Source organism: Pelmatolapia mariae, linkage group LG7 (assembly GCF_036321145.2).
Source record: "Pelmatolapia mariae isolate MD_Pm_ZW linkage group LG7, Pm_UMD_F_2, whole genome shotgun sequence".
NCBI lineage: Eukaryota > Metazoa > Chordata > Actinopteri > Cichliformes > Cichlidae > Pelmatolapia > Pelmatolapia mariae.
Window position 1 is genome coordinate 17295825 of NC_086233.1, and position 26676 is coordinate 17322500.

At 42.8% G+C, this 26676-nt stretch overlaps 1 protein-coding gene across 8 annotated transcripts in view; it reads right to left on the reverse strand.

The window, feature by feature from the left end:
• Positions 1-26676, reverse strand: part of dab2ipb (DAB2 interacting protein b) — a 156796-nt gene that overhangs the window by 39990 nt on the left and 90130 nt on the right. For 5 of the 8 annotated variants that reach the window (XM_063478187.1, XM_063478188.1, XM_063478186.1 and 2 more), the window contains 2 exons: positions 2800-2953; positions 1061-1159 (listed from right to left, as the gene is read on the reverse strand). In XM_063478187.1, the coding sequence (XP_063334257.1) occupies positions 1061-1159; positions 2800-2953 (253 nt within the window). Of the gene's footprint in view, positions 1-1060; positions 1160-2799; positions 2954-16856; positions 16958-24408; positions 24591-25079; positions 25573-26676 lie in introns of those variants that run through there. The other 3 variants (XM_063478191.1, XM_063478190.1, XM_063478189.1) reach the window with 3 other exon arrangements.

The window sequence follows — 26676 nt, forward strand, 5'->3', positions numbered from 1 at the left end:
AGCTAATGGGAATTTCTGTTTGTAGGCAACAAACGATTTCCAGCTTTCACCTTGTTTATCTCAGTTAATCACCTCATTATCATAAAGAGCGTGCACCGAATTACAGACTAATTGCAAACTTGACCCAATTTAATTGCAAACTGATTGCAGACTGTCTTTTTTTATTGCTTTTTCATCACAATCTTGGTGCCTCAAAGTTGCTTTGAAGATGGCAACTGGCTGCAAGTAGTCACAGACCTGGTCTCAACCTTTCAAGCAATTATTTCAAAGGCAGCTCAATCTCAAGTTCCTTGTTCACAGTCACTATAATTGTGCTCCTGCTGCAGTCTCCAGCCAATGCCTTCTTTAGTGACTGTAATCATTAGGAAGCCATTCTGGCAGAAAGATCCTAGTGCAAACTGTGTGCAATAGCCTTTGTGTAACCAAAACAGAAACTGCTGCTGCTTTTTCACCTGACAAAACTTGTTTTGCTTTTCTTTCCCTCTATGACGGTTGTGATAACATGTTGTACGAGATGTATGATCTTAAAAACGCTCTAGTTTTCTTGACTGTCTAACCTGGTATATGTAATATCACAGTAGTGGTGGATTAGTGGTAGTAGATATATTTAAAGTGCTTTAGAGGAAAATTACAAAATAAAGTTTATTTTTTAAAAACATTTGCTAAAAAAATGCATTTCATCCACTCAAAACACACGCTTATCAAAAGCGCTAAGACAAGGAACATTCCAGAGCTATTCGAGAACCCCTCCACACCCCCAACGCCGCCACTTCTCCACATCTAATTAATGAGTAATTTGCTAAATAATGACGGATGAAAGAGTGAAGAGGCTGAGTGAGCAGGACTATTTTCTTGGCTTAAAATGTTTGCCACCTTCCCCTTGTCACAGCTGTTTGTCAGGATCCCAGATGGTACTGATACATAAAAAGCAACACAGTGTAAACACTGTATGGCTCTGTCCTTATCACTGTTTCAAAGTGTGGTTTGGAATTGAGACACTTGTGTATGAACATATTACCACTTAATACTTCACACCCACTGTGTGTTTTTGCATACTCACCTTGTTTGGTTGTACAGCCCTCCTCAGATTCTCCATCCATTTGTCTCTTTCAGCTGCTGAACGGCATGAGAAACATTTGCTTCCTGTGGAGGTAGTGACCTACCACAGAGAGAAGGGAAAATTTAAAATGCTTTGGTGATACTGTCAGAATAGAACAGTGAAGGTTTCACTAAACTTTGCTCATAAATACCACAGAGACAGCAAAAGAACGGTAGGAGCATCTTCAGTCTCCTATGAGAGCTGTTTCTTTAAACTGGATGGTTTAAAATAAGCACAGTAGGATGAATGGTGAACAGAGCACAGGGCAGAAAGTGTAGGATAGTATTGGGTCACTTCCCTCCAAGAAGCTCCCTTGTTGACAATTCAGCCCTTAATGCAGTGATTAAAGACAAAGTCTTTCATAATTTGTTTTGAATTTCTCTGCTCCAACAACAATAATTACAAGACATCAAATTTCATGTAGTAATCAAAGAAACTGCCCACTGTTCTTCCACTGATTTTCTGTAACTAGAGAAAAGTCATCAAGAGTTAATCACAGACATTGTGTGTTCCACAATAAAGAGAAGTTGGCTCTATCATGACTTTTGATTGCGACTGGTCATCAGCCGCTCATAATGAAGCAGATTTACAGCAAAGACAGGGGATTAGAGGACTCGCTGGTTCCAAAAATATTCCTGCTAGAGGCTGAATGATATAGGATTTTTAAGACGGATACCAATACCAATATTTGGGGACTTAGAACTCCAATATATCGGCTGATATTATAAATCATGAACAGATTTCCATTACATTTGTTATGTTTAGTTACTTATGAGTCTCTTAAGATAATATAAGAATGAAGTTTAAAAATAATGTCATTTTATTTTGTCTTACTCGTTCATGCTCTGCTCGATTCTGCTGGAATCAACTGCTTGTTGCGTTTGTGGCGTTTTAAAGACGGGTTGCCAAATGATGACACCAATATATTTGCAAATAGCTAATATTGTCCTATGGACTCTATTTCCCAAACTTATAATTAAAACTTGTGAATTAGCAAACTATGGCACATGGGAGCCTCCTGGATAAATAGCAATACTGAAGATATTGTTGTGACCATTAGTTTTAATTAGCTTTTCTCATCTTTTGAGTATTATTAATGTGTAGATATGACAGATGGCACTGAACAACAGAATGCCCAGGAGCTTCAGCTAGTGTTGCTGTTAGAATAATATTAAAAAAATGTACCAAGCAGTTCCAGATTCTTCTTTTTAGCTTTAGTTTTTCTTGATCTGAAACTAAAATCTTGGGGGCGAGGGGCAGACTAAGGAAATACTCAGCAAAAAAAAGTCCTATTTTGAGTTGAGAAAAAGCCAGTTAAGGGTTATAGCAAACCCAAAATAGCATGTTGTGGTAACTGGGAAAACAACACAGAGTCGTTACTTCACTCGAACTACAAATAAAGGCAGGCTCATTAAAATTAATGAATATTTCAGCTGTTAGCTTATTCTGGGATTCTGCTGTGCATGCAAAAAAGCTGCAGAACAAACTGTAAATCCAAAAACTGACTTTTCCTGTAAGCTCAGCTTTGATGTCTGCCAGCATCTGGATGTCAAATTCAGATACAGTTGATGACTGTCAGCTATGTGTGTAGTTGTAGTAAGTACATTAACTATTGAACTATTTTATTTCACAAGCAAAGCAGCACCAGATGCATATAGGCTGTGTGTGGATGCATATAGCGCCCCCCGATATCCTCTCACCTCAAAGCAGTAGTCCTGCCCGAGGATGCTGCTGTGAACGGGCTTGATGATAACCTCGTCCTCCATACTTAGGTCCAGGGCTTCCACAGCGCTGCTGGGGCTGAGCAGTGATTCATGGGAGCGGGACTCCTTCAGCCTTGGCATCAGATGAGATCTAAGAGCGGAGAAGGAAGAAGAGAAAACTGAATCACCCTGCCGAGTTTGACGGGCAGAAGCGATAGAGAGAGCGAGAGAGGAAGCATATGGGCCGCCCGTAACAGCAAGCGCGAAGGAAGCGAGTGCGAGGAGGACGAGGAGAGGATGCTCCACTTGCCTCCGAGTCAGCCGACGAGCTTGCACGCTGCGCTTATATCGACACATTCACGCAGCCACTTCTAAGCACGGCGATAGCAGATGGTTTGTGGCTCCTCATTTACAAGTTGCAGCATCAATGAATTAATGAAACAAGCTCGGAGGATTGACTCAAGCTGTTCTGCCAACTAATGCAGCGGAACCACCATAAATAGGAAGTTAAGCATTTTACAGATTATCATTAATGTTCAGACACCCGTGATGCAATCATCTTCCACCGCTATAAAACCGCTTCATAGATGCTTTTTTGGACTTCCATTTGGCACCCAAAACACAACAGCATTCTCTGGCTCAGAGTGCCCTTAGAGAAATGTTCAATGGTTTGTCAAAGATGGCCCCTAAGCCCACAATTCACAGGCATTTTTTTTTTTAGCCAAAGAAGATTAAGAGACAAAGTAAAGAGCTTTCCACTGTTTGCTGTGTTTGATGTTGCCCTACTTTCTGTCTTTACAGAAGAGTTGGATTGAGTGGCTGTCACTTATGAGGAGCAAATGTGTCTCTACGCTGTGTATATATGCTGGTGAGCAACATTAATTTGAGATTTCCACTTCATGAAGTCAACCAACATCATCCAGAGTCAAAAACAAGCACTTAGTGCTCGCGTGTTTCCTTTAACCACTAACCCTATGATCCCCACCGCATCGCAGCTGGAAGAGGATGAAAAGTTAAATACTGTAACATTAGTGAGGGCTGCACGCAGCAACAGGCACGCTACATAACATCAGCCCCTGATGCTCCAATACTCGAGAGGAAGATGAAGACAAGGGTTCAATTGCTCATGTAATGAGTGAGAACAGTCTTTTAACAGTGCCCTCTATGGACGGCTTACACACTAATCCCATGCATGTGTGTGCGCGTGTGTGTGTATACTGTACATATTTTCAGCAGAGTAGAGGAAGAGCTTTTCAGGAAAAATGCAGCAGCCGTAATGACAGATTAGTGACTGCGTGCGGCCCTTTGTAGAGTCAGCCAGCTTTGTTGCCAAATCCTCTGTGCAATGTGAAGTGGATAATGACCTGGACACTGTGCTTTTTTCCCCTTTTTTTTTTTTTTTACTTAATAACAAACGCACACACACGCACACATACACAAGCGTACAGAGGAAAATGCCATCCTGTGAAATAGAAGAAAAGAATACAACAAGGTGCAAAATACAGAAAAAAAGAGAGAAAAAAAGCCTAAAGGATAGCTCTGAATATGAAAATCCAGTTTTAGAAGCTCTTACTCCCCCAGCACAGCTGGAGAGGAAGTGACTTTGCACCTTCCTCTGCTTTGTGATTGGCTGACAGGGTACTGGGCAGAACAGAGAGCAAGTAAAATAATCAGAAAGGAGGGGAAATGGGGATTTTTTTTCTCTTGCTTTTTTTTTTTGGTGGGATGTTCTTTTAGAAACAGGAAGGGAATGTCCACGGACCACAGTTCAAACTCCTAAAGCTGCATGGATGATTCTAAGGGAACTAACTGCAGGAAAACAATCAGTCAGAGCGCTGCGTTTTAATGAACTCGTAGCACGTGCATTTCTCATACTGAGGCAGAGGTGAACAGGGAGTGTGAGCATTTAATCTGTAAAAGAATGATCCAGAATTTGACTAAAGTACGGAGGAACTGCCTCAGAAAGAATGCACTGCGTCCCCTAAAAGGCATCTATTTCATTCTTACATAATGACTCTCTTTTTTTCCTCTCAGCATATTGTATTAGAAGAACATTAGTGTCAGCGAGAATTGTGGCAGACTGTGAAAGTATGAATTGATAAATAAATATGCTGCCTGTCATCTGCGTGGCACTGTATTAAACTGTGCCGCGACGTGTAATTTACAGCCTATTGTGGGCCGCTTCCCCATAACGACAGTAAAAGAGTGTCTGACGTCTGAATCCTGTTCATAACTTCAACATCTGACAAAGCCTTCATGCCAACCTCCTGCAAATGACAACCTGCAATACAAGCAGGACATGGTGCTTTCTCCTTTTCATTCCTACCACCCTCAGCTTCATCCATTATAAGAAAACGTCCTTCTTTGTCCTTGGCAATCCTTCAGTAACTTGTATCTACGCTTCCCTTCATCTGAGGTTTAGGTGGGGGTCCACGTTTTACATCGACTATCTGTCACATATCTTTCCAGCGCTTTCTCTAAGTTGTGCTTCAGATTTGTTTCACTCACTGTGTTCTTCTGGCATTCTTTTTAAATATTTCAGATATTTCAAACCAGTGGCTCATAATGCAAGAAAATAAATATGCAGAAATACGTGCTCGTGTAACGCTTGATTTAGACTTCTGTGGGGAAATGCACGTTGTAACCTATGACATAACTGGAAACCCCTTTCAACCCCTAAGCCATAACCTTGCACGTAACCTGATGTGCAACCCCCAAGAAATGTAACTGAGTCCCTGACAAGTAGCCAGGATAATAAATACATTCACATAGACAAAAGAGGATTGCATTTTTAATCAACCAAGTACCTCTTATGTGATGGAAGGCATGGCGGCCCCCTGTTGGGTTTTTATTCGATGCTAAAGTTTCGAGATGTTGCCAACATGAACCAGAGTCTCCTGTCTGGACTCAAACTGCAGACTTTACATGTTCATTTAAACCCATTTTGATCCTTTATGTTTTTGTCTCCTGTTGGATGAGAGAGACAGAGCAGCGAGTAGCAGCATAACACAGAGATTTTTTCCTACCGTTAAACCAGCTTCTATCTGTACCTTTTTCTTTTCTCGATGCCAGCTTTTCCACTTCAGTCAAATTGCAGAATCCTTTTTCCGATTGCAAAGCAAAATGTATCAACAACAACAATCCGGCTGGTTGTTCCGCACATTTAAAATAGCCCCCCAAAAAACAAAAAAACAAGGAGGGATAGAGACTGGTGAAAATATTCTTCGATTGGCGAATGCTGTGTGGGAAAGCAAAGCTGCTGCTCTTCCAGTACATAATGGTCTCTGAATGACTGTTTAAATTTCTTTTTTATAATCCCAGAAACCTGGTAGTGTAGCTGTACATTCACTATTTAGGAATTTATGCTGCTGCATCAGGCCAAATCCCATCAGCCCACTGTGAGAACTAGACAGACTGTGTTCTGCTCTGCCAGCCCTAATACTGACTCCTAACTGAGTTTCCATTGAACCTCGGCAGAGTAATGGATCCTGAGTGTGTCTGGGCTTCACCCAGTGTGCTTTGTGTCTGCATCCTGTAAAGAGAGTTCATCAGATAGGCTGTCTGGGCTCCGATACAGTCTGAAACATCAGGCGCTTATAGGCGTCAGTGTACTTAGACGCATAACACTGCACTGGCTACACCGCAAGGGAGTATGTTTGTACTGGGAGCTCGAGATAGGCTGAATTAATGGAGTGCGACGCAAAGCAACAGCACTCTCAAAATCCACATCCCACGGAGCTACTACAAGAGTTTGCTTTGTTTCACTACAATCATATGAACTACAACAAAAACACATTAACGTGCACGTGAATTAGTGCTAATCTCCACATGGGAAATAAATACCCTCTTTGTGTTGTCGTTCGAATAACCAACAACAAGAACGAGCCAAAAGAGCAAAGCTAACCCTTCCAACATGACGAAAAACAATAAACCCAGGCAGAGTGTTAAATCTTCTTGATTTTGGCGGTTACTGTGGATACCACCCCCACGTCCAGTGTTTACACAGCATTTAGTTAGTCCAGCATTTACAACAATCGATACTCTTCCAACTTGCATGCTGGCACGACAGTTACTTGTTAATAGTCCTCTCTACCAAGCACACAAGAGACAATGTTTAGGTAAACATATTAGCAACCACAGCCAATCAAAGACAAAGGATGACAAATTAGTACTTGCTAAATTTTTGATGGCATCTAACTCATATTCTTTCAGAAGCGAGATGAACTTATTTTATTCCAAAGTAATTGTGAGACATTATCTAGCCAAACTTAAAAAAAGAGGCAGAGAGACACATAAAGTTAAAAAGAATTCAGAAGAGAAATGCATACAAGTTTAAAATATCTGTCTATGGTTTCCGATGGAAAGTTGGAAAGCGATTCAATTTTTACAGCAGCAGCACGGAGAGTAGAGACGGTTGAAAAGTTGCCTATTATTACTTTAACTACGATGTGTGCCTTTGTGCAACTATAAATATTGTCAGCAAAAAAAGAGAAACTCTCTGTATTAAGAACAAATATCAATACTAACTGTTAGACTGCCTGCTCTATAACCAATCAATTGGTTACAGGATCGAGAAAAAAAAAAAGTCCATAAGGGGATCTAAGATTATCCATATCTGCCACAATGCACTAAGTGCACTCTCCAGCAGTTGCCAGGCTTTTTAGCCTAAATGAATTACAAACAAATATAAAAAGGTAGTTTTGCAGTGTAAATCCCATTGTGCCCGTTCTCGTGATATGATTTTTCTATTCTGATGAGCGAAGGCTTTGCATCCAGCTTGAGTGTAGCTGTCAGAGCTATTCGAGATGCTGCTGGATGTGCCTGCAGTTAGAAAACAGGTATAAGCCACACTTTTTGAATTATGTCAATTTTGATAGTGTTTTTAGATGAGTGTGAGTGTTTACGTTTAACATTTTTGGCTATAGTAGTTTGTAAAAGTCAGGTCTTGATTAGTTTAGAGTCAACTTTCAGTAAACAGTTCGGAGAACGTACTAAAAAAAGTAAGACTTTGTAGTACCTTCTGGGTTAAAAGTCGGTTGCCTATTCCTCCTAACAAAAAAAAAAAAAACAGGTTCGTGCCCCAAGGCCACTGATGTAGTGCTCTTTTGCTGTGAAACCAGTCAAAGACATTTGGGGTTAGAAACTGCAACACAATGGTTAAACCAGTTCTTTGTAACACTATACCTAAAGCAATGTCCAATACACTGACTTTTAATCACATTTGCGCCTGAAGCATTCTCCAGCTTCTGCAGCTGGCCTGGCTTATAGATGGTCCTCAAAGCAAAAAAAAAAAAGATCCAGGCAGCCAGCAGCAACTACTCCTCTGCAAGCACCTGGGCCCCTAACTCAAAGCATCAAAGAGGAAAGCATCACACTTAACAAACACATACTGCACAAACACACGCACACACATAAACACACACAGAGTAATTGTTCCAGCTTGATTATGAAACACGTGCACTACATGAACAGGAAAGCAGACAAACAGACCATTATTCATGCATCAAGCCTCATACAATGAAGTGTCAATTATTCCCATTGCTTTGGCGCTGACTCAGTGGAAAGGACCACGGGCCGCAGTGGAACAAAAAAGTGTCTGTCACACTGACTGCAGAAAACTCTGTCATGAGTCCGATCGCTCGTTTGATCCAGGCAGACGTGGGGAGTCTCTCTTAGTGCTCAGCCTGAATAATGAGGCAATACGGACTCAGGGAGTGATGTTAAGGAAAAAAATAAATCTCACAACACTCACTGTCAGAATTCTTTTTTTTTTTTTGCATTCGTGTCCTCGTTTCACATTTTATTCAGCGACAGAACAGCATTTTGCATTTTGGGTAAAGACCATGAACACGTACGTTTTCCTGCATCAACCAGCCATCTGTCGACTGTCATCGGAACAGTTGGGTGATGGGTAGCAAGAGAATATACACAAAACAAAAAAAAGGGAAAAAAATTCTGGCCAATAGTAAGAGCAGGAAAAAATAGCAGTCAAAGAAAAGGAGACAAAAGGGATCTTGTCAGATGCTGCTGGTGCAGAACAGTGGATGTGTGAGTTGCACCGCTGACATGTGGCTACAGGCCTCGGAGACCAAACAGCAATTCAATTCAATTCAATTCAATTCAATTTTATTTATATAGCGCCAAATCACAACAAAAGTCGCCTCAAGGCGCTTTATATTGTACAGTAGATAGCACAATAATAAATACAGAGAAAAACCCAACAATCATATCATATGACCCCCTTTGAGCAAGCACTTTGGCGACAGTGGGAAGGAAAAACTCCCTTTTAACAGGAAGAAACCTCCGGCAGAACCAGGCTCAGGGAGGGGCGGCCATCTGCTGCGACCGGTTGGGGTGAAAGAAGGAAAACAGGATGAAAGACATGCTGTGGAAGAGAGACAGAGATTAATAACAGATATGATTCGATGCAGAGAGGTCTATTAACACATAGTGAGTGAGAAGGTGACTGGAAAGGAAAAACTCAATGCATCATGGGAATCCCCGGCAGCCTACGTCTATTGCAGCATAACTAAGGGAGGATTCAGGGTCACCTGGTCCAGCCCTAACTATATGCTTTAGCAAAAAGGAAAGTTTTAAGCCTAACCTTGAAAGTAGAGATAGTGTCTGTCTCCTGAATCCAAACTGGAAGCTGGTTCCACAGAAGAGGGGCCTGAAAACTGAAGGCTCTCCCTCCCATTCTACTTTTAAATACTCTAGGAACAACAAGTAAGCCTGCAGAGCGAGAGCGAAGTGCTCTAATAGGGTGATATGGTACTACAAGGTCATTAAGATAAGATGGGGCCTGATTATTTAAGACCTTGTATGTGAGGAGCAGGATTTTGAATTCAATTCTGGATTTAACAGGAAGCCAATGAAGGGAAGCCAAAACAGGAGAAATATGCTCTCTCTTTCTAGTCCCTGTCAGTACTCTTGCTGCAGCATTTTGGATTAACTGAAGACTTTTCAGGGAGTTTTTAGGACATCCTGATAATAATGAGTTACAGTAGTCCAGCCTGGAAGTAATGAAGGCATGAACTAGTTTTTCAGCATCACTCTGAGACAGGATATTTCTAATTTTAGAGATGTTGCGCAAATGGAAGAAAGCAGTCTTACATATTTGTTTAATATGTGCCTTGAAGGACATGTCCTGGTCAAAAATGACTCCAAGGTTCCTCACAGCATTACTGGAGGCCAAGGTAATGCCATCCAGAGTAAGGATCTGCTTAGATACCATATTTCTAAGATTTTCAGGGCCGAGTACAATAACCTCAGTTTTATCTGAATTAAGAAGCAGGAAGTTAGCGGCCATCCAGGTCTTTATGTCTTTAAGACATTCCTGCAGTTTAACTAATTGGTGTGTGTTACCTGGCTTCATGGATAGATAGAGCTGCGTATCATCTGCATAGCAGTGAAAATTTATGCTATGTCTTCTAATGATGCTACCTAGGGGAAGCATGTATAATGTAAATAGAATTGGTCCTAGCACTGAACCCTGTGGAACTCCATAATTAACCTCAGCATGTGAAGAAGACTCTCCATTTACTTGAACAAATTGGAGTCTATTAGATAGATATGATACAAACCACTGCAGTGCAGTACCTGTAATACCTACAGCATGTTCTAATCGCTCTAATAGGATATTATGGTCGACAGTATCAAACGCTGCACTGAGGTCTAGCAGGACAAGCACAGAGATGAGTCCACTGTCAGAGGCCATAAGAAGATCATTTGTAACCTTCACTAAAGCTGTTTCTGTGCTGTGATGAGCTCTGAAACCTGACTGAAACTCTTCAAATAAGCCATTCCTCTGCAGATGATCTGTTAGCTGTTTGACAACTACTCTTTCAAGGATTTTTGATATGAAAGGAAGGTTGGAGATTGGCCTATAATTAGCTAAGACAGCTGGGTCTAGAGATTGCTTTTTAAGTAAGGGTTTAACTACAGCCACCTTGAAGGCCTGTGGTACATAGCCAATTATTAGAGATAGATTGATCATATTTAAGATTGAAGAATTAATTAATGGCAGGACTTCTTTGAGCAGTTTTGTAGGAATGGGGTCTAAAAGACACGTTGATGGTTTGGAGGAAGTAATTATTGAAGTTAACTCAGAAAGATCGATTGGAGAAAAAGAGTCTAACTTAACATCAATGGTACTAAAAGTAGCTGTAGACGATATTACATCTGTGGGATGATTATTGGTAATTTTTTCTCTAATGATAAAAATTTTATTTCTGAAGAAGTTCATGAAGTCATTACTAGTTAACGTTAAAGGGATGGTTGGCTCAGTAGAGCTCTGACTTTTTGTCAGCCTGGCTACAGTGCTGAAGAGAAACCTGGGGTTGTTCTTATTTTCTTCAATCAGTGACGAATAGTAAGATGTTCTGGCTTTGCGGAGGGCTTTCTTATAAAGCAGCAAACTATTTCTCCAGGCTAAATGATGATCCTCTAAATTTGTGACACGCCATTTCCTCTCCAGCTTACGAGTTATCTGCTTTAGGCTACGTGTTTGAGAATTATACCACGGAGTCAGGTACTTCTGATTTGAGACCTTAGTTTTCACTGGAGCTACAGTATCCAGAGTCGTACGTAGTGAGGAGGTAAAATTATTAACAAGATAATCGACCTCTGTTGGAGTAGCGTTCAGATAGCTGCCCTGCTCTATGTTGGTACAGGGCATTGAAGATGATAACAGTGGGTGGATTATATTCTTAAACTTAGTTACAGCACTATCAGAAAGACATCTAGTTTGATAAAGTCTACTCTCCACTGCTGTGTAATCAATTATTGTAAATGTAAATGTTATCAGGAAATGATCAGACAGCAGAGGGTTTTCAGGAAACACTGTTAAATGTTCAGTTTCTATGCCATATGTTAAAACAAGATCTAGAGTGTGATTAAAGTGGTGGGTGGGTTCTTTTACATTTTGAGAGAAGCCAATTGAGTCTAATAACAGATTAAATGCAATTTTGAGGCTGTCATTTTTAGCATCTACATGGATGTTAAAATCACCCACAATAATTATTTTATCTGAGCTGAGCACTAAATCAGATAAAAAGTCTGAGAAATCAGAGAGAAACTCTGTGTAAGGCCCAGGTGGACGATAGATGATAACAAGTAAGACTGGTTTCTGAGTTTTACAGCTGGGGTGGACAAGGCTAAGCATCAGGCTTTCAAATGAATTAAAAGTCTGTCTTGGTCTTTCGTTAATTAATAGACTGGTGTGAAAAATTGCTGCCACACCGCCCCCTCGGCCTGTGCTTCGAGGTTTCTGGTAGTTAGAATGATTCGGGGGTGTTGATTCATTTAAACTAACATAATCATCCTGCTGCAACCAGGTTTCTGTAAGGCAGAGTAAATCGATTTGTTGGTCAATTATTAAGTCATGTACTAACAGAGACTTGGAGGAGAGAGACCTAATATTTAATAATCCACATTTCACTGTTTTACTCTTTGGTTCAGATGTGGATTCTGTATTGTTCTTTCTTTTTGATTTTTTATGTTTAAGTTTTTTATTGCTGGTTTTTGGTTTGTTTTTTGTCTGTTTGGGAGCTGACACAGTCTCAATGGAGATGGTTTTTTGGGGGGGTAGCGGGAGGAGAGAAGCTGCAGAGAGGCGTGTAAGACTGCAACTCTGCTTCCTGGTCCCAACTCTGGATAGTCAGATTTTGGGGGGTTTAATAAATTTGTCCATATTTCTAGAAATGAGAGCTGCTCCATCCAAAGTGGGATGGATGCCGTCTCTCCTAACAAGACCAGGTTTCCTCCAGAAGGTTTGCCAATTATCTATGAAGCCCACATCGTTTCTGGGACACCACTCAGACAGCCAGCAATTTAAGGAGAACATGCGGCTAAACATGTCACTCCTGGTCTGATTGGGGAGGGGACCAGAGAAAACTACAGAGTCCGACATTGTTTTGGCAAAGTTGCACACCGATTCAATATTGATTTTAGTGACCTCCGATTGGCGTAACCGGGTGTCATTACTGCCGACGTGAATTATGATCTTACTGTATTTACGTTTACCCTTAGCCAGCAGTTTTAAATTTCCTTCAATGTCGCCTGCTCTGGCCCCTGGAAGGCAATTGACTATGGTTGCCGGTGTCTCTAGCTTCACATGTCTGAGAACAGAATCACCAATTACCAGAGTTTGACCCCCGGCGGGTGTGTCGCCGAGTGGGGAAAAACGGTTAGACACATGAACAGGTTGGTGGTGTACCTGGGGCTTCAGTTTAAGACTATGCTTCCTCCTCACCGTCACCCAACCGCCCTCGTTCCCCAGCTGCTTGGGGTCTGCCGGGGAACAGCTAGCGGGGCCTACGCTATCTTCGGCTGCACCAGCTACAGGGGCCTGACTAGCTACGGGTGAATGAAGGGTGCGAAGCCGAGTCTCCAATTCAGTAATCCTGGCCTCCAGAGCTGCAAATATGCTACATTTGTTACAGGTATCATTACTGCTAAAGGAGGCCGAGGAGTAACTAAACATCTGACACAATGAGCAGGAAAGTGCAACAGGGACAGGTGAAGTAGCCATGGTGCTAACGAGTCAGCTACGAGCTAAGCTAGCGAAACAGTAAAGAGACAGTGAGTGAATACTTTGGCTATAAATTAGGTAGTGAGCACACAGAAAGGGTGATTCAGATGAAGCACGTTAAGATTATACTATGAAAAAGGGATGTATCAAAAGATTTCAATTAAATTGCTAAGCAGAAAAGCTACTCAGAAACACCACTGTGTTTGAGCAGGAACAGGAAGTGATACTCTACCGCAGAGCGAGCGAAACACCAAGTGACAGCGCCACCCAAAACAATCACACAGTGGAACACCATCAATCATGAACAATCAGGCCAGCCGGAGGATCCAGTCAACAGAGCAACAGAGCAAACCTCATTCAGAGCTGAAGCCTGACACACGGTGAAAGACCGATCTCTTGAGATGAAGACAAGAGGCTGCTGATGAAATGAATTTGTGATGTGGCGCTGAAAGTGACAGTCCACTTACAATTGGCTTTGCGGGAGGACATTTGCACATAATATCTGAGCTTCAACTCTTAATTAAAAGCTCATCCATCTGTGACGTCATTGAGTTCCCTGAGTGGCTAAATGGCGTGGCTGCGAGAGTCGCAACGTTGACAGCGAAAGGCGGCAAAAACATTCATGCACATGTAAACGGGGGTAACACAGACGCCACTCCAAAACTAGCATGTTAGCACTTTGCGGTACCTATTCTTGATGGCGGTTTTGACACTTTAGGCTTCTGCGCTGCCAGTGGTCTTAATAGCACACAAGACAAATGAGAAATCACACTGGGAAGTGGGAATACCGACCCAGGGAATAAAAGAACGAATGCTGGCATGAACGTTTTTTGCGAGGAATAATAAGAACCAGTTAGAGCTGTACGTGGACCACACATTGGCTTAGAGTATAGTATAGAAGGAATAGCGCCACACAAAAGAGGGACTTTCATATACATAGAGGAAGGAAGCTTTTAAAGGAGAGAATGAGACACAGAAAGACATGCACACCCCTTTCCACACAAAAGGGACAAATACACACAGGAAAGGAGGGACCTAGCTCTAGTATTCAGTATCTCCTAAATGATCAGCTCCTTGAGCCCACCCCCCCTCCTTTTTAGGCATCTGTAGGGATGTCTGACTCAGAGTGCTGGCAGACACATTACAATGTGGAAAGCATTGGCTGGTAGCTGAGATCAGGTGGTTGAGGAGCAACTGTTGGAGAGAGCTAAGGCAGCCGCTGAGCCTGTCTTGTAACACTTGCGCACGCACACACACACACATGTGCCCAGCTTGATTACAGTGAGTGTGCAGTCTCCCTGCGAGACTGGGAGGTAATTCAGTGTAACATCTGCCAGGACACTCGCAGCAGGAGGCCAATGAGGACTGCTGAAGAGCTGAATTGGTGTGGGGGCCGAGCTTTTGGCTTGGAGCTGGTGCGCTGAGTGAAAGAGAACAGGACAGCTGGCTGCAAAGACAATGGCTGCATACAGAATGACTGAATGATGATCTGCGAGGACTGTTTGGTTGTCATTGGCGGTGATGTCATAGCATGTGGTAAATCCCTCTTACACGTTTCATTTTTCTAACCCAGGTCAGTTAAGGGTCAGAAGCAAGTGTCTATCAAAACATATTGTACAGTTTCTTCAGGACGGGGAAACCAACTGTGAATCCATAGCTGTACTCATAATTACATCAGGCGTGAGGCAATCAAGCCAAGAGATTTTATAGAAAGGTCAAAGGTTATACTTATTGGTGACTCTTTAAATCAAAGCTAAAGGGCAAGGGTCACAGTATTGACCACCAATGAATTATGAGCACCGCATTGAATTAACCAATGCACTTCATGTGATGAAAAGAAGGGGGGAAAAAAACCCCTAATGATTTATTATGATCAATAAGGTGTTGTCAGTGTAACAATACTTATTTTTCCCCATACAATGCGAATCATAGAAAGAAAATCCTGAACAACAGGATGAGCCCCTGTGAGCAAGCACTTGGCGACAGTGGAAAGGAAAAACTCCCTTTTAACAGGAAGAAACCTTCAGCAGAACCAGGCTCAGGGAGGGGCAGCCATGTGGTGTGAGCAGTTGGAAGTGATGGAAGGGAGGCAAGACCAAAGTCACGCTGAGAGATGCGGTCTCTGGATCCAAACTGGGAGGCGGTTCCACAGAAAAGGCGCCTCAAAGCTGAAGCTCAGCCTACCATTCTACTTTTAAATACCCTAGGAACCACAAGTAAGCCTGCAGTCTGAGAAAGAAGTGCCCTGTTGGCACTGTAAGGTATTTAAGTTGGGGCTTGATTATTAAAGAGCGTGTATGTGAGAAGAAGGTTTTAAATTGGATTGTGAATCCAGCAGGGGTTAAATTCAGTCCACAACTGAATGTCAGTTAAATCAATATAAAGCACCTTGAGGCAACTGTTACACGCGCTATACAAATACAACTGAATTGTTTTAAAGTTTATCAGCATACAGACAAACACACCTTCCATTAAACATCACCCATTTTTTTTTTGTTCATTAGCCATTATTGATTTTTTTATTTAATCTTATCACCTGGGGAAGTTCAACATATAGGCTCCAACAACAAACCTCCACAGTGACATTAATAGACTATTAGGATCAGGACTGTCACATATTAGCGGGTATGACTCAGACATGACCGTGAGGCTGAGAATACCTAAGGTATGCCAAGGTCATGGAAACAGTGTGAGCATCTGTGCTCATGTGCTGGATTCACGTGTGAACATTTTACGCTTTGAACATAAACTGAGAAAGAAACACAAATTAGTAAGAAGCAACAAAGCTTCTCTCTTGAACTCTTGTATAACTGCTAAGTGCTCAGGGAACATGGATTAAAAAAAACCAACAAAAAATAAAACATGCAAATGAGCAGAGGAGATGAGGAAGTGTGTTTTTCACTTCTTGACCTGAATATTCAAACACCCCTGTGGCTTTTGGACAAAGAAGCAGGTGAACACCGGAGTTCACGAGGAGAAAAGGGCAGAGACTTTTCTTCCCACACAATACGGCAAAACTCAGATGGTAAAAACAACAAGTAGCTTACGATCGCTGCATATAGCATCCCCCCCCCCCCCCCCCCCCTTCATAGCTGCATTTTTATTCATATCAGAGTTAGATAGTTATTTTCACACATAATTGGCTCTAAACTTCAGAGCGTGCTGTCAATACAGAGATCTTATTTGCAATCTAAAGCCAAGATTTGCCTCTGGCATTGAATAGTTTTCATCTCCAAGTCTAAACCTGTCTCTGTTTTTTTCCTCTAGCCACCTTCCTGTCCCACTGTTCAGATGTATTGCACTCTTCCTCCTTCTTTTTCCTTTTACAAATCATTTCATAAGGAAAACACTTTGTCATTTATGTACTAAAAACTAGTTGAACGCAAGCCACACTGTACAGTGAACCCTTGAGACGGATGCAACAACAGAGGTCTCCAGAAACCACAGAGTGCAGCTGTGCTGTAGCTATCCACAGCAGCAGTCGCTTCCCTGAATACAGCATTAAAATAAAAGTGACACTTACGATTTACTAAATAGGTGAAACATTCTCCAGCAGGACCTCTCGGAGCCGGATTCCCCCAAACGCACAACTCCACGTTGGATTGCATTCCTCGCTAGTGAACCGTCCCTGCGTTTTCCCTGACTATTTTTGAGTCTCTGGGAACGTGGCTGGAGACTCTGCCCTCTGAGTTACACCACACCGCTCCCTAAGGATGTCTGCTGCTACTAACACACACCCATCTCCACATCCCATTTAAAAAGACAGCGCTGTTATTTAGGACAGGCCTGCCCACACTGCACTTTGAAATTACACTGGCATAAAATAAAGCACAAGTAACAGCTTGAAAAGTTCAAGGGGCTTTGATATAATGCTTTGAGGTCACTGTAACTTATCCAGGATTGTGTATTCATATATGGGTGCTGCCTTTAACCACCAAGTTAAACCAACAAGTCCTTTAGTTCCAACTTTTTAAAAAAGAAGTTAATCTAGCTGTACTCGCTCTCTGGGACACACACACTTTCAAAGTCATCAGATCAGTCTCCTCTGCTTTTTCTCACACTGACATAGGGCCTGTACTGGCAGCCAGGAAGTCAACCCCCACCCCACCTCCACCACCACCCACCCCCCTGTCTCGTTCCCTGTAGCAGGAAACAATGGCTCAGCCTTCAGTACCATGTTCTGTGGGAAAATCCTGGGTCCTTGGCTAGCGAGTCGGACTCAAGGAAAAAGGAGAAGAAAAAAAAAAAAAAAAGAATGAGAGAGGAAGGCCCACACAAAAAAAAAAAAAAAAAGAACAGAGAGCGAGACAAGAAGAAGAAAATGAGGCCAACCAAGTTTAGGAAATGGACATGCTGCCAGATGTGTCGCTTGTTTTTTGCTTCCACTCCCCCTCCCATTTTCCACATAGTTGGTGACCCGGTGACGGAAGACATGGCTGCTGAGACAGGCTGTCAAAAAAACACCTCAATTCAAACTGATGCCCGATTTACAAAACAAAACAAAAAACCCCAGAAATGTTTGTCATTTCTACCAAAACAATAATTTGAAAACTTTGGCATACACTAGTTTAAATGAGTTAGAATGCTTCTGAATGACTGGAGAATATTATACCTCAATTATTCCAAGAGTCAAGCGAGGATGACATAGGAGCTGGTAGCAATCACCTACTGTATGGCTCAATTCGCTGTGAACTGTACAGCAGAAAGCCCATTCTAGCTGCACCAACAGCTTTCAAACAGTTTAAGCAACATTTGAAAGGTGAAACTGGCCTAGGTTGAATGTACTTGTCCCCCCCTTCATGTAATGATTTGGAGTTGTTTGCTCTTATCTAGAGTAAACACACTTGCATGCCTTGGTGTTTTGGAGAGCGGCCGGGTAAAGGTTAACTTACAAAGCCGGGCCAAAGCTGGGAGACTAAACACTCAGGGGGGATTTCCTCATTCCTCTGGTCTAGGCCGCGATAATATCATACCTTATTGGTTTGTTTGGAGATATAAATAAATAATAAAATGTGGGACAAGGAAAAGGAAGTTGTACCCACTGAAGCTCATTTGTAATCACAGTAGCACGAGAAGGACGGATCCAGAAAATTCTAATGAATCTTCATTATTCATTGGAGGGGAAAACATTCTGAACAATGATCCTCTGTATTCGGTGAGTCATCTGACTGCACAAGTTTTTTTTGTTTTTTTTTTTAGTATTCTGAATATTTATAAGTGAATTACGATGTACAGAGAAGGCGTATTTGCATCTGTCTGTCTGATGCCATTTTGCAAGGAAAAATCCACGTCAACTCATGCCAGCAAGCGTGTTGGCGGATATGTGCAAGGTCAGGAGCCGACTGCAGCGGCCGACAATGCAAAGGGATGAGATCACAAGTGAAGGCAGGGCTGTGTTGGCTAGCTGTCTGCTTTGCAGGTATTCCCTGAGAAGCCTCGCCTCTGTGGTGCTTTTCTTCCCCCACTAACCACTAACCTGCTTAGAGGAGGAACACCTGCATGCACAGAGGTAAATACAGAGGGGGAGAGAGAGGAAGGAGAAGAAGAAGAGTAAAAATAGTCTGCGGATACAGTACATTCCAGGCAAGCTTCCACAAGTCTGCATGGTGGAGAGACGGTGGTGGATGGAGAAAGGTGGAGACATCTTGGAAGATAGGGAGCAGGAAAGATGAGGGCAGATGAAAAGAAAAAGATGGATGGACTAACAAGATAGGAGGCTAAGGAGAGGTGCAGAACACACAGTGTAATTCAGTGTTATAGAGATAAAGTAGCTCATACTTTCTGGTGGAATCTTAGTTGAAAGAGTCACTGATGTTTTATTTCTATATTTTAATATGTGGGACTGAAATGGGACTAGAAAGACTAGAGCATATTTCTCCCATATTGGCTTCTCTATATTGGCTCCCAGTCAAATCCAGAATCAAATTTAAAACCCTTTTCCTCACATGCAAGGTCTTAAAGACTTCATAGTGCTACATCACTCCAATAGAGCACATCACTCTGAGACTGCATGCTTACTTGTGGTTTCTAGAGTATTTAAAAGTAGAATGGGAGGCAGAGCTTCAGCTTTCAGATCCCTCTTCTGTGGAACCAGCTCCCAGTTTGGATTTGAGAGGCAGACACCCTGTCTATTTGTAAGAAATAAATTAAAAGCTTTCCTTTCACACATTCATTACTTATACAATAGTCCTAGGTTGCTTTGGGCTTCCCATGATGCACTGAGTCTTTCTTCTCCACCTCTTTTCACTTTCTATGTGTTCAGACACACTCTACATTTAATCATTAGTTATTATTAATCTCTGGCTCTCTTTGACAGTGTGTCTTTTTTCCTCTCTCCTTCCTCTTACCCCCATTCCCTCACAGCAGACAGCTGCCCCTCCCTGAGCCTGGTTCTGTTTTTCCCCCCTGTTAAAAGTGTTTTTTTTTTCCTTCCCAATATCGCCAAGTGCTTGCTCATACAGTAGGGGGGCCCTCTGACAGTTGGGGTTTTCTCCGTATTGTTGTAGGGTCTTTACCTTACAACAAAAATAAAATTACATTGCAAACTGGATTATTTGCTTTCAAATGCTCAGATTTGCATGTCTTGTTTTGATATGCCTGTGTATTTTTAAAAGTGGGAGGAAAAAAGATTAGCTGTGCTGCAGGCCTAATGGAGATCATGACAACTAAATACCAATATTAGATTTAGATAAATTGGATTTAGGAGATTTTTGCATCATTCCATAAAGAACCTTGACAAATCAATTAGTCAAATAAAAGATGACATTGTCTTGCCCTCCCCCCGAGTCTTAAATTCAAGTAATTTCCTGAAAGAATAAAACTGTAGTGTCCCCCGCCCCCCAATATCAGAGAGTATTTTCAGACACACAGTACTAAAACTGTTAGTATTTATAGACAAAGGGCATAATAACACTAATAACTGCTGACTAATAACACCAATGGCTGCGTGAAGTCATGCACATACTGTATTTCCCTTTGGCTTCACAACATACACTAGCAAGATAAATGACTTGCTGCACTGGATCTTTTCGCTGAATTTGTTGATAGTAAATGATACACAGAATATTAGTCTTATCTAAACACTAAACCCTATCTGGAGGTTTTATCTGCATCATCCTCTCCCTATTCTAGAGTCAACAACAGTTAATAAGCGCACCACATGCCCTCGGTGTGTTTCGGGAGTGCGTGTAAATCCCTCGTCACTGTGATGTCCAAATGTAGTCAGAGGGGAACAAAAATCAATGTGTTTTTGTCAGTTTTGGCTAAAGCGCTGTTAAGACATGAAGGTAATTCAAAGACAGTGTCTCCGTCTCCTGCAGACATAGGCACAGGAAGAGAAAGGAAAAGGAAATGGTACAAGGTGGTTTTACCATTCCCTGCCTTGGCTCCTTTATTCATTTCCCCGTGTACAGCTTGCCTTCCATTTCATTTCTGCAAAGCAGCTTACTGCTGAGAAACAGACGCACAAACAGAACCGAGACGCAGCATTAACATCAGCGGCAGTGTGTTTGTTTGGGTAGAAGAAATACATAAAGACAAAGATTTAAAAAAAAAGAAAAAAAAAAGCATGAGACCAGACGCACAGAAAGAGACCTGTAGGTCTGATGCTTGAGAGCTCTCCTCTCCCGTTGTTCCTATTGACTTTGCACTGTGGCCTTCGGGGCAAGAGAGCGCATGAGTGATTGAATTATTGACAATGCGCAACATTGCCTCATCACGAGCATATGTTCCTCTTTCATCTCCTCCCAGGCAAAGTCGAGGAGATGCAGAATAATGTTGCCGAACGCCTTTCATTCACCCCAGTCTGCCATCTTTCATTCACAGCGGTGAGCAGTGACTGGAGCAATACACCAGCCTCCCAATTGCTGATGTGCACCAGGAGTGACAACGTATTTAACTCACTGAACGAACAAGCCGTCTGAAATGGGACAGTTTTGTTGGGGGTTTTTGCAAGGCCACGTCGTCTCTCTTGTTTTTATGCCCCAGATCCTTTTCAGATTAATCACTTTGACTAAAAGAAGGCTAAATGCTATGCACTTTATATAAAAAAATGGATTAAAATGAAGCACTTTAAGCATGTTACGCTGTTTAGATGCCAGTTCTAGACACTTTAGGAAAGCTGTACTCATAACAGTTGTTATGACCACCTGCCTAATACTGTGTTGGTTCCCCTTTTGCAGCCAAAACAGCGCTGACCCATCGATACATGGACTCCACTAGACCCCTGAAGGTGTGCTGGTGTGCTGTGGTATCTGGCACCAAGATGTTAGCAACAGATCCAACAAGTCCTGTAAGTCGAGGATGGGCCACCATGGATCTTTGGCCAAGTCAACACCTCAAACTCATTCCTGGTCTGCAGCAGTGCTTCGGTAAATGGTATGTGTCAAACTAGCATCAACATAGATGGCAAGTTTTCCCAGCAGAACATTGCCCAAAGCATCACAGCTCTTCCTTGGGTTTTCCTTCTTCCCATATTGGATCCGGATACTAGGAGTTTCCCCAGGTAAGTCATGCACTTGCACCTGGTCATCCCCATGTGATGTAAAAGAAATCATGAAAATGTCATCAGACCAGGCCACCTTCTTCAATTGTTTTGTGGTCCAGTGCTGTAAGGATTAATCTAATTTTATTGTGTTTTGGACATTTTCTGTGCGTTATTCTAGTTTCACTATTGCCAAAAGGTTAGAGTTCACACTGGGTCATGATGTCATCAGTGAGTGCGAGTGAGTAGTAGAAACTCACGTGTGAGAAGAGAGAATGTATGTTAACTACGGGGTGCTACGCTTCAGTGTAAGCTCCACAACTGAACTGAAGCTAATAAAGTGGACAAAAGGACGATGGAGTCGTGTCTCAACATGGACAGAGGTCAGCATGGGCACCCTGACTGGTGTGTGACGAAGCAGCCTCATACACAACAAACTGTACTTTGTATTCTGACACCTTTCTATAAGAACCAGAATGCACTTTTTCAGCAATCTGAGCTACAGTAGCTCGTCTCTTGTATCGGGCTGCACAGACTAGCCTTCGCTCCCCACGTGCATCAGTGAGCCTAAGCCACCAATGACCCTGTTGCTGGTTCACCACTGTTCCTTCCCCACACGAGCTTCAGTTTTGGAGATGTTCTGACCCTGTCATCTACAGTAGCCATCACAATTTGGACCTTGTCAGACTCGCTCAAATCCTTATGCTCGCCCCTTTTTTTCCTGCTTCTAACACATCAACTCTGAGCGCAAATTGTTTACTGGTTCCCTAAAATATCCCACCCAGTAACAGTTTCCATGATGAAAAGATGATCAGTGTTATTCACTTCACCTGTCAGGAGTCACTTTGTTATGTCTGATCGGTGTATACTGAAATCCCAAACAGCTTTGTTGATATACATTTTTGAACTGCTCTTTAATAACCAGACTAATTTTTCAAATTTCAGAAAAAGATAAAAAGAACTCAAATCTGGAGATTTGAGGCTTTGTGGAAAGTAATGTTACACATTGAAACACTAAGATTACTATTTACATTTATGGACAGTGTGAACAAACACCTGCCCCTACCCATGTCGGTGACCAAGGGGTAAAATTCAAATGCTTTTCCCTCCCCCATTTCTAAACCAGCGGTGGTCCAAACCTCTTGACCCTGCTCCCATTTGAGCAGTAGCCCCAGGCTGTAGCGCTATATGCCTGCCCGCCCCCCCACCATACATGTGTCTGATCGAATGCTCTGCTCCACTTCATCAGCTCTTAGTGAATCAATGGACATCACAAAGATAATCTGCACTATGATAGAGTGCTTACACAGCGACAGAGCGCTTTGAAAACTATATAAAGAGACAGGAAGGAAAAATGGAAAGATACTGAAACTGGAAAGACACTTCAATCACAGACATATTATATATGTATCATAATTGAGGGGGTAGTAACTGCTGCATTTGGATGTTAGCAGTTACTCCCCTCTTAATCATTTTGATCCTATTTTTATTCAGTCCAGGAGAAAATTTTAAGAGCAACAGTCTGGCAGGTGAATGAACATTGCATAAGAGGTTTAGTCACCCAGAATTAACTAGTGTGCAAAATACCGGGGCATAAACAATTGCTCAGTGTCGCTCCTTCTATGTTTTGTCATTTCAGTCATTCTATTTTCTTCCTCCATTTTCCCTCTGTTGTATTTTCCCCCTGATTCCCCCAGCATATCATATTTGTCAATCGCTTCCTTTTTGCTCTAATTGCACATTTAAAGCTGTAAAAATAAAATCTGATTTTCTCACACTTCCATCCCTCATCGCTCATACGACTCCGAACTTGCGTCTGAAGGCAGTAAGCGAACGGGCAATCATATGCGCAGAATCATTTGCGCATGTATGGAAGCAGATACCGCACCTCAGGCTAGGAGGGAAAAAAACATTTAAAAGGAGGATCCTACTGTTACTGCATACAAACATTGACTGTCCCACACAATATGTAGAAGTCAAGCTCGGCTTTGTTCCGGAGCGCTCGAGAGCAACAAGAGCCACCAGCTGAGCTCTCATGCTGAAGCGTATCTGCACACCACAGTAAACAAGCAAACTAATCATCGGCCATCAAACAACAATTTGCGTGTTTTCTAAACCGGGTGGGTGGCTTTCTCCTAAGGAGCAATCTCCTTGGAGGAAAATAAATGTCGGGCTGCTTCCTGCTCCCCACCAGAAGCTCTTTAACGTAGCTCTTCTTGTATAATGTGGCAGGGAAGTTTGGGTGTGTGGAACAATTACAGGCGGCTTGAGGATTTTATCAGTTGTCATGATACACTTATAGAATTACCCGCTCGGCAAACTGGATTAAACCATACTTTGATTCAAAGCTATGTTTGGTGCATCAACTGGATTACGCATTTATGGAAGAATCAAACATATCATCCTAACTGTAAACAAATCTGAGATAGCAAGCACAATAACTTGTAGTGCCTGAATCACATTTTGTGATATGTTATCAAGGCTTAGATGAAGTGATTGCCAACCACTTGTGCGGCCATTACAATGTTGCAACAACACAGGAAAAAAAAGAAGCTTTTGCTCTGTGGAATTCGCAGACTCTCCTGTCACACACCTCTCCGACTGCTAATTGCCTCCAGCATGGGACTTGGACTGAGAGCTGCCGGCCAAAACTGGCAGGCTGACCTCACATCGTGGCCCAGTCATCTGATTCGCGTTAGCTGGCTGCCCTCTGTCACACAGGCCGGCTTTGTGTGATGGTACCACAATTAGGATGTGGAAAGCACTCCCAAACAACTGCCACAAAAAAACAAAGCAAAAAAAGAACATCTTCTCATGATAATGTCTGGGGTTCGACATGATCTCACGCATAACAAATGCACTACTTTGAATTGGGAGTTAAAATCCAATTACATAATAATGACTGAGTCCTGAAAGTGCGCAGGGTGCATGTGTGTGTGCCTGTCTGTCTGTGTGTGTGCGCGCCTGTGTGTGTGTGTGTGATCATAAGCACCCTCTCTTGCATTATCACCGCTACAGGAAAGGAAAGAAGTAAAAGAACAGCACAGCTGGAGCACCGAGAGGCAGAAGAGCATAAACAGTCTTTAATGAAGCATCTCCATCTAACAGACCAGAGTCCACCACTTTTCCTTATTTGCGGCCGCACATTCACACCCAGCAAAATAATCTCACAGTTCGTAAACCGACGTGCAAAAAGGGTGGCGAGTGACATGTTTCAAATAAAAGGAGAGAGAGAGAAAGAAAGAAAAGCAGGATAACACTCACCCGGCATTGTTAGAATCTCACAGAGCAATCGAAGGCAGGCATTGAGAGAGAGAAACCGAGGTTGAGTCAGAACAAGAGAGGAGAAAAAAAAAAAGGAGAGAGAGAGAGAGGCAGAGATAGATGAGGGAATATGCGATTTCAGAGCTCCATTTTTTTCTCCCCCCCCTTGCTGCCGATGCGGACCGTCGCCTGCCTCTCCTCTTCCTTACTTGTGGGTTTTCTTCTTCCCTCCTTCTCTCCCCTGACTACATCTCGCTTTCCTCTCGCTGCTGCTTTAAGTCGAGGGGTGGGGAATGAGCGCTACAATGGTCTCCCTCTCTCCTCCTGCCTTTCTCCCACCCTCTCTCGCTCTCTCCCTCCTCACCCTGCACAGAGCATGTCCTACTTCCTGTGTTGTCTCTGAAATGGGACGCACTCCCTCTTCCTTTTCTGTTTATTTCTTTCACTCCGCATGAACGAATTTAAAGGCGCCCTGACACTTGACTCGGATTTCGGAGTGATGAAGATTTCTCCCCCCTCTCCTCTTCTGCCTGTCCCTCCCCCCTCTCGGCAACTCCCGCTTAACCCCCTCTCTCTCTCCTCTGTCAGTGATTGACTGCGCCTCCCGTCTCTGTCTCCTTGCACAGGGAGGAGCCTGCGTGCGATGTGTGAGTGCCTGTATGCGTGGGTGTGTGTGGATCGCATGTGTGTGTAGTTCAGCCTAGCTTTGCCCTGCCCCCTGTGTGGCTCCAGGGGGAGTTCGTATGTGTGCTCTTTGTCCTGTCAACTCTTGTGTGAGGTGTGCCCCTTTCTCTTTAAGCCACTGCTGTTGACCCCCCCACCCGGTGTTGCTGGGACTGAGAGGAGTGAGAAATGTGTGTGGTGCCAACCAGCTCCAGAGTGCCTACAGTGAACTCAGATCAGCTGGAAGACCTGGACTCAGTACTGGAACTCAGACAGATAAACACTGTACATATGTGGCTGAAGCTCAGCTTTGGCAAAGTGACTTGACTGATGGGGGCCAGCCAAAGGGTTGGTAGTAGTGAGGTTGGAAAGTGGGCAGGAGGGTTTTGCCATGCTCAATTTAAGCCTGGAATGGTAAGACTGCAAGAGGAGAGGAGGTGTGTGTGTGGGGGGGTTTGCTATTTCTAGAGCTTACACTTTGGCAGAGCTGGCACGAGGGAATAAAGGGCTGGGCGGGTGTACTGATAAGGAAGGGCAGCTGTGGAGAGCTGGTTCAGAAAGAGCAACGGCCACTAATCTGCACTCCCCGCACGTCTGCAATGATGTCATGAAATATGACATCACCCTTACCCCTTATATTCCCAGACACATGAGACATACACTTACAAGTGCATTTATAAAGCAAATTACTGCACAATAGGGTGTGAAGTAAGGTACAAATACTGAGTTCCAGCTCCACACCCTTTCTAAACAAAAGCACAGGAGGCACACTGTTGGCTTTAAAATCACCAAGTATCTCAGCACCCCATGACCGCTTTCAAAACACGAGCTAACAAGATCTTTCAACTTACAAGATAAAAACAATTCAAATGAAACTCCAAGTTAGTTTAAATCTGCAAATGTTGGGACTTTCCTATAGCAGAAATTCTGTCTA